This window comes from Juglans microcarpa x Juglans regia, chromosome 8D (assembly GCF_004785595.1).
Source record: "Juglans microcarpa x Juglans regia isolate MS1-56 chromosome 8D, Jm3101_v1.0, whole genome shotgun sequence".
Taxonomy (NCBI): domain Eukaryota; kingdom Viridiplantae; phylum Streptophyta; class Magnoliopsida; order Fagales; family Juglandaceae; genus Juglans; species Juglans microcarpa x Juglans regia.
In genome coordinates this window covers 28,446,052-28,454,789 of record NC_054608.1, presented here as the reverse complement: position 1 = coordinate 28,454,789, position 8,738 = coordinate 28,446,052, and the positions used below count along the sequence as shown (strand labels likewise).

Sequence of the window (8,738 nt, the reverse complement as noted above, 5' to 3'; positions counted from 1 at the left end):
TCTCAGCAAGTGTCCAGCCGGTGGTTCAACGGCCTGTTTTTATCTCTTTTGTTTGTTTCTTGCTTTGGAGAGATAGAGAGAGAGAGAGAGAGAGAGAGGGAGATGTTGGAGAAAAAGAGAGAGAAGATACAGAGGGATACTGAAGTGGGATTGGGTGGTTGAGATCGAGAGAATATGGAGGAGCGGTCCCTGGACTATGTACTGGTGCCCTCGGGTCTGCTGCTGATGGGAGTATACCATGTCTGGCTTTTCGTCACTATACTGTATAATCCCAGGCGAACTGTCATTGGCATCAATGCCGAGTGTAGGCAAGCATGGATCTTCTCCATCATGAATGTTAGTGCTCTCTCCCCTTTTTCTCTCTCGCTGTCTGTGCGTGTGTAATTTATGGTTCTGACCATGAAACTGCTGCTAGATTCACATGAAAACTGAATACGTATTTTGAACATCTTTGGGAGTTATTTATAGGATACAAGAAAATTCCCCAAGTCTGATTTCAAACAGTTTAAATGCTTTATTCTTTTTTGTTTTGGCAAAAAGCTAAATGCTTTATTTCCGTTGTCACCTTTGGACATTAGCAATGACTTTTAGCCATATTGGGTCACCATAATTTTGCAGTCACCAAAAGAAAGTATAACGCAATATCTTGTGAGAGCAGAGAAAATTGAAAAGAAAGACATAATGTTCTGCAATTGTTTTGTATATCTATATTCAGTATCATTCGTCCCTTTATATAGGCACATGGTTACATGTAAAGGCAATAAGAATACAGAAGAAAAATGGAATCAAAGGTGGTTACAACAGCTGTAAAAAATAACAGATTTGCCAGTCATGGGAATATTCCTGAAGGTTCTAGTGGATTGACTGAGGGGAATTCTTCACTTTATTTTTCTGTGGTGAGGTTGATATGCCCCCTCGAGTCCAATGGGGTGTCAAACACAGTGAGACTCATCCAAAGTAGAAAATCTATCAGCAACAAGGGGCTTAGTGAAGACATAGGCCAATTGGTCTTTGCTACTGCAAAAAGACACTTGAAGAGTCTTGGCAGCTACCCTGTCTCGTACAAAATGAAAGTCTATATCCATGTGTTTAGTACAGGAGTGATAGACAAGATTAGCAGTAAGGTATGTTGCTCCCATGTTGTCACACCATAGAACTGGTGGATGAGAAAGAGAGAAGCCAAGTTCTTTGATTAGAGTTTTTAACCAAATAAGTTCAGTAGTGGTATTGGCTAGAGATTTTTACTCAGGCTCAGTGCTTGATCTTGCTACTGTGTGCTGTTTTCAAGAGCTCCATGATATTAGGTGATGACCCAGAAAAATGCAAAAGCCTCCTGTAGAGTATTTATCATGTGGACAGCCAGCCCAGTCAGCATCCAAGTAGGCATTAAGAGTAAAACCAAATTGTTTTGCAAAGAATAGACCATGACTGATGGAAACTTTTAAATATTTCAAAATTCTTTTTACTGCAGTCCAATGAGTGACTTTAGGATCATGCATAAATTGACAAACCTTATTTTCATCGAAGGAAATGTTAGGTCTAGTTAATGATAGGTACTGGAGACTTCCAACAACACTTCGAAATAATGTAGGCATGTCAAAAGATGGAGAATCAAACTTTGAAAGCTTAATGGAAGCAGACATAGGAGAGGAGATAGGATTGGCATCAATCATATTTGTTTTTCTAAGAATATTAGAAATGTATTTTGTTTGTGAAAGCAACATTCCATCAGTCATATAATCAAGTTCCAATCCAAGAAAATATGAAAGGCATCCTAAATCTTTAACTGGAAAGGCTTGGCTTAGATCACAGAGAAACTTATCAATGGTAGTAGAAGAGGATGAAGTAATTACCATGTCATCAACGTAGACTAATGTAAACATGCATAACTCTTCTTTTTGAAAACTAAACAAAGAGGGGTCCCCTTTGGAGGCTGAGAAGCCGTAGCTAAGGAGCTAACAGCTTAGCTCTGAAAACCAGGCACAAGGGGCCTCTTTTAAGCCATAGATGACCTTGTGGAGCTTACATACATAATTTGGGTGTTCGGGATCAACAAAGCTAGGAGGTTGTTGCATGAAAAGGTTTCATTGAGCCATCCATGAAGGAAGACATTTTGTATATCTATCTGCCTTAGGGACCAATTTTGAGCAATAGCAATGGAGAGTACTAACCGAATGGTGGTGGGCTTAACGACAGGGCTGAACGTTTCTGTGTAGTCAACTTCAGGCTGTTGGTGGAAGCCCTTGGCAACCAGCCTAGCTTCCCTCCTTTCAATTGAGTCATCTGAATGTAATTTAGTTCGGAACACCCACCTGCAACCAACAATATTAGAGGCATGTGTAGGGGAACAAGGGATCGGGTTTGGGTTTGAACAAGGGCATCATACTCTCTGGTCATGGCTTCACGCCATTCTGAAAATTTGGAGGCTAGGGTAAAGGAGGAAGGTTCATCAGGTACGGTTGCAGTGGAAAGGAGGCATCGGCGAGGTGGATAGGGAATGGTCCCATTGGTGAGAACACGAGGGCGAGAGGAGTTAGTCTGAGATCGTGTGATGATCAGTGATCTGGGGGGAATTAAACATGGTGAAGGTTGAAAGCAAGGGAGAGATTGATTGGAATGGAAGGGGAAGATGGGTGCGTCAGTGAAGGAGAAGTAGAAGAGGAAGCAGAAGGAAGGATGGGCTGATTGAACTGAGTTGAGCCGGTTGGAGTTAATTGTAGAGAAGATGGGACATATGAGTTAACGGGTAGTGGGCTGGGTAAGTTGGAATGTAAGGGACTGGACGAATTTGAAGGGGGTGGTGGGCCTAATATGGAAGCAGGAAAGCACGATAGTGAGACAATGGGGTTGTTGGGCTGAGAATGAGTAGAAGTGGGCATGGTGTTTTTGTATGGAAAATTGTGTGCAGCCAAAAAAAACATCTCTTGAGATGTAAAGCCGATTGGTTTTAAGATCAAGGCATTTGTAGCCTTTGTGGGAAGAACTATACCCAAGAAAGAGACACGAAGTGGACCGAAAATTCAATTTGTGACGATTGTAGGGTCTTAAATTCGGCCAACATTCACAGCCAAAATTTTTTAAAAAGGAATAATCTGGTGGTTTGTGATGAACCATGAAATATGGAGATTTGTTGTGAAGGACTGGTGTGGGAAGCAAATTGATTAAGTATGTAGTAGTTTCAAAAACATCATCCCAGAAAGAGAGGGGAAGAGAGGCCTGGGCTAGAAGAGTGAGCCCAATTTCTACAATATCTTGGTGTTTGCGTTCAATGAGCCCATTTTGTTGATGGGTGTGAGGACATGAGAAACGATGAATGATGCCAAGATTTTTGCAAAGTGATGTGAGAGGACAAAATTCGCCTCTGGCACTAGTTTGTAGAGAGATGATTTTAGTGCTAAAAAATCTTTCAGCAAAATTAATGAATGAGGTGAAATTTGTAAAACATCGGATTTGTATTTGAGAGGGAATATCCAAGAAAATCTGGTGAAGTGATCAACAATAGACATAGTATTTAAATCCATTTCTTGACATAAGAGGAGCTGGGCCCCATATATCAGCCCAAATTAACTCTAAAGGCGTGCTAGTACTAATGGAACTTGAAGAAAAGGGCAACTGCCGTGCCTTTGCTAATGGACAGTCAGGATATGTAAAATTAAAGACAGTGGGGAAATAAGGCAAATGGTTGGAGTGCAAGGTTTGGAGACCAAATCAAGAGAAGGATGGCCAAGTCTTCTGTGCCACTGATTGAGAGTGATTCGTTCACCAAGAGAAGCCGTTGAGAGGGAGGAGAATAAAGGAGGAGGGAACTGATAGACTCCATCACAGGTTGGACCACTGACGAGGAGCCTCCCGGTCGACTTGTCCTTAACCAAGAAATGATCGTAATGAAATTCAAAGAAGCAAGAATTTTCAGTACAAAATTGAGAAACTGAGACAAGGTTTTTTGTAATAGCAGGTACATGAAGTAAATTATGAAGACGAAAGGAAGAAAGATTAGAGATGAAGGAGGAATCACCGATGTTATTGATAGGTAACCCAGCCCCATTGCCGACTCGAATTTGTTCATTTCCAGAATATGATTCCAATAAGAGGTTGAGTTGGGATAGATCATGGGTGATATGGTGGGTGGCTGCCGACTTAGGTTACCAGGTGGAATCGGGTATGGTAGAGCCACGGAAGGAGAGGTGTAGTTGGCTAAGAAGAAGCATGGTGGTTCATATTGGTAAGCATGGTCAAATCGATAGTGGCATTGGAGAGCAGTATGACTTGGTTTAAGACAGACTTGGCAGGTAGGTCGATTTGGTTTTGGGTTGCTTGGGAAGGTTTGGAAAGAGGAAGAATGACCACGGTTGTTGAAGGATCGTGTTTGACCACGGCCATACCTGTTTCCGGGATAAGAGCCTCTCCCCCGTTGGTCACGTGGATTTCTTGTGCTCAAATTAACAGATGAATAAGCAGGAGATGATAAAGTTCATGGGAGGTTATTGGCTCAGTTCTTGTTGTGATTGAGGTAACAAATGACTCATAAGAGGGTCCAAGACCATTGAGAAGATAGGTCACGTATTCTTTATCAGACAATGGACTACCAGTTGTTGCAAGGGTGTCGGCTAACATCCTAACTTTACTAAAGAATTCTGAAATGGGTTGCTCTCCACGGGATAAATTTGTGAGTTGAAATCTGACTTGAAACTCTTTTGCTTGAGAGTGTGAGTTGAACATTGATTTGAGTGCAAGCCATAGCTCCCTTGAGGTTCTTGCTGAAACAACATGACCAAAAACTGATTTTGTAAGAGAAGAAAGTAAAATACTAAGAATTAATTGATCTGTTTTTTGCCAAGAGAGGTAAGCAGGATTAGTTTTTATGGTGGAATCCGAATCTGTGGGAAGGTTTATTGGAGGAACTGTCTGTGTTCTGTCAACAAAGGAAAAAAAATCCTGTCCTCTTAGATAGGCAGATATCTGAACCTTCCAAAGGAGGTAATTATCAGGATTCAATTTGATGGTGACTATATGAGAGAAAGAAGGGGAAATGGAGGCAGAAGGAGTGGTGAGACTCGCTGGTTCTGTAGCCATGGTGAGAATGAAAGAAGGATCAAGAGACTACTAGTCAGCAGCTCTGATACCATGTGACAGCAGGGAAAATTGAAAAGAAAGACATAATGTTCTGCAAATGTTTTGTATATCTATATTCAGTATCATTCATCCTTTTATATAGGCACATGGTTACATGTAAAGGCAATAAGAATATAGAAGAAAAATGGAATCAAAGGTGGTTACAACAGCTGTAAGAATTAACAGATTTGCAGTCATGAGAAAATTCCTGAAGGTTCTAGTGGATTGACTGAGGTGGAATTCTTCACTTTATGTTTCTGTGGTGCATTGCTTGGATTCAGGTTGATATATATGCCTGGCATTTTCATAAGCAAAATCATTTGCATGGTTAAGGGAAGAACGGAGACAACAACTGACTGAAAATATAATTCTGTTAAATTATGAGATGCCAAGAGATTAAGGTGGGGGTTTTAACTGGAAAGACATTATTTTTGCACTTTTTCATCAATGGAAAATAAAGGGATGTGGAGGAAATTATTGTTATAGATCTTCAACCATGTCAAACGAAGGGATTTGACTGAATTTTTCCTTGCATTTCGTACCATATCACTAGATAGCAATTACTATACTAGAGTTAAGGCACCAGCACTGTAACAGGTCATTTTAGATGTGGTTGGCCTACAGATGTTCAATTGGTTGGCTATTTGAGAATGGTTGGATATGCTTGGGAACTGGAGAGGAACTAAATAGAAGCTATGGACTTATCTTAACTCGTGTTACATTATACACATTATTATTCATTTCATTCATTAATTGGTTCTGGTTTGGTGCTTATGATTGTGGCATAATATTGACGATACTTTTTATGATTCCTGACAAGTTGATTAAATTTCCATTGGAAAATCATTGTCATCGAAAACTTTCTGGCCTCTAGTATCTACATAGCGGTCCTAATAAAATTTGTGACTGATGTTAACACCTAATGAATGGGCAATACCTGAGAACAAAACTCACTGCATAATTTTCAGGATCCCATGAAGAATGGAGTTTTGGCAGTTCAAACAATTCGTAACAACATTATGGCATCTACACTCTTGGCAACTGTAGCAATCACACTCTGTTCACTGATAAGTGTTGTTGTGAGCACCACATTGAATAGTCCTGGCGCAGCATCAAAATCAGCTTATACCAGTGAGACTATCTTCTCAGTCAAGTACTTCTCTATTTTGGTGTGCTTCCTTGTTGCCTTTCTTTGTTGTATGCAATCAGTTAGATATCTTTCCCACGTTAGCTTCATGGTTACGGCGCCTGCATTGAAAGATAAAAAGGATTCTATTGAGTATGTTGCAAGAAACTTGAACAGGGGAAGCTTGTTGTGGTCGCTTGGGTTGCGAGCATATTATGTGTCATTCCCTCTCTTTCTCTGGATCTTTGGACCTGTACCCATGTTCGTGTGTTGCTGCATAATGCCATTTATTCTCTATTTTTTGGACACCACTGGCTGTTTTACACTACAGATTCAAAAGTTCATGGAGGACGTAAATGCCAATGATGTGGAATCAGTTCATCAATCTACGTAAGTACTGTGGAATGCTATATCATACTATATTTGGTTACAATATTGAGTCTTTGCAAGTCCATTGTTTGCAAGCACAAAACTAAATTATTCGTAGTATTTTTCTTTTTGGTTCTCACAATAGCGAAAAAGCCCTGTCAAAAGCGATACCCCTAGACCAGGACAGCATCGGTCATTTGTATGATTGGGATGGATACTGATATGGTTAATTGAATTGGAAGTATTAGTCTTATGCTACATATTAAATGCCAAGTAAATGATATGGTGTTTTCCCTTAATGAAGGAAGACGGTAGGGAAAATATTCCTACTGAAAAGTAAATTTTGAAGATTATATTGGGCATTAGATTTGCTTGAAAATGGTTGCTAACTATGCCAGGAATTTCGAAGTACTACTCTTGCTCTTGTGGCAAAATGTTCTGGTAATGATGACCCATATGTCGGAATTGAAAAGCTGTCTTCTTTTTCCCTTAAAGAAGACAGCAAGATAAAAAATTCCCACTGAAAAGTATATTTGAAGAGATTATCTTGGCCCTTGGGCATTAGATTGCTTAAAAATGGTTGTCAACTATGCCAGGAGTTTTGAAGTACCACTCTTGATTTGTGGCAAATGTTCTGGTAATAGTTACCAAAAATATCAGAGTTGAAAAGCTGTCACTGAAGCATTTTTGTTGGTTAAAATGATTACAATATGTTTTGATGTTAAAATAGTTTGTGAAACAATGAGCTTAAGAACTTTTCTTTTGTATATTTATTTATTTACATTGATGCAATAGAAGCACAAGCTCGCTTGGAGAGCAGAGTATATGCTTTTAAATATAATAATTTTGAATCTTCTGATTTATACCGTTTGAATTGTTGCTACTTACCAAATTTTGACTCATTCATCTGGTTTTGGAGTCTACCAAGCCTGTCTTTATGGACCTCATTTGAAACTGGATTCACTGAAAAGAACTTGTTCATTCTTTAGGGGAACTGCCAGGGTTGAGGACTCCCTTCTTCGCTCTCCTCTACTTACAGACAAGAACCAAGTTTATAATGCTAACGTTGCTTGAAAATCTGCAAGATATTTTGTCTACACAAGTACGAGACATATTGCTACTGCCCACTAAGCTGCAGTGAATCTCCATTTTATTTCTGCTAGAGTTGCCTTAATTATAGAAATGCCTTCGGGTGTTATTTAAGGTAGTGAATGCCATCTTGCTGGTTTGTTCTTATCATCTATTATGAGATTGCTTCATACCTCTTCAATGGCTACATATTTTGCCTTTTAGACTTCTGTTAAAAAAAACATTGACCGTGAAATCTTTGAGATGATAGATTTTGTGTCTAGTTTGTAGCTATAGCTGCTTTTATTGTGTTTTATGGTATTTTTCTTGTGCATGATTGTCTAATCATTGCATTTTCTCCAGCAGTTGATCTATTTTTTTAATTTAATCTCAATCACTTAGCTTCGACAATGGATGCATCCATTGCAACAGAATTTGGCAATGCATCTGCTCAAAAAATCCCTGATAATGTAAAAACATATAATTTCTTTGCAACATGTATTGCCTCCCATACTCCCAAACGCATATCTTGCCCCTCCAAAATATATTCGATACTTTCTTAGTCGATTATCATATGATACTGATCTATTGCCAAGGGCAGTACCCATAGTTTGCCAATGAAATGCTGATAGAAGACTTGCAGCTGTTTCTTGTTTGGCTGCGTCTGTTTAATCTCCGGTAAAGAAGCCAGAAGCCCCTACAGTCAGATCAGCTTAACCCCGAGAGAAAAGGCCGACATATTGTTCACACTCCACACTATGCAAGAGTGATAGAAAATTGAATGTGAGTTTGGCTGGACTTAAGACTAGGCAAGAACTTAACCCCAAGGGGTTGGCCCAAGTGGTGAAGGCCTTAGTCTTAGGATATCACTCCCTTCAAGGTCTAAGGTTCAACAACTCATGAGTGTAAGCAATCATTTGGGGCCACATTTCCTGGTGAAAAGTTAGCGATTTAACTAGTTTCGTGTAGGGAAACTTCCAAGGGTACGGTGCACGGGATTGAAGTTTACTCTGTAGGGGTGGATCGGAAGGGCCTTGCCTTGGAGAGATTTTCCGACATAAAA

At 39.7% G+C, this 8,738-nt stretch overlaps 1 protein-coding gene across 1 annotated transcript; it reads left to right on the top strand.

The window, feature by feature from the left end:
- Positions 1 to 7,965, top strand: LOC121243231. The gene is made up of 3 exons (XM_041141322.1): positions 1 to 336; positions 6,081 to 6,628; positions 7,597 to 7,965. Exons 1-3 carry the CDS (start codon positions 175 to 177, stop codon positions 7,679 to 7,681), a joined length of 795 nt encoding a protein of 264 aa, XP_040997256.1. The 5' UTR covers positions 1 to 174; the 3' UTR covers positions 7,682 to 7,965.
- Positions 7,966 to 8,738: the final 773 nt, after the last annotated feature.

Coding starts and splice junctions, on each gene's coding strand:
- LOC121243231 (XM_041141322.1), top strand. CDS start 175: ATGGAGGAGCGGTCCCTGGACTATGTACTGGTGCCCTCGGGTCTGCTG. Junction 337..6,080: donor GGATCTTCTCCATCATGAAT/GTTAGTGCTCTC, acceptor CATAATTTTCAG/GATCCCATGAAGAATGGAGT. Junction 6,629..7,596: donor GAATCAGTTCATCAATCTAC/GTAAGTACTGTG, acceptor TTCATTCTTTAG/GGGAACTGCCAGGGTTGAGG.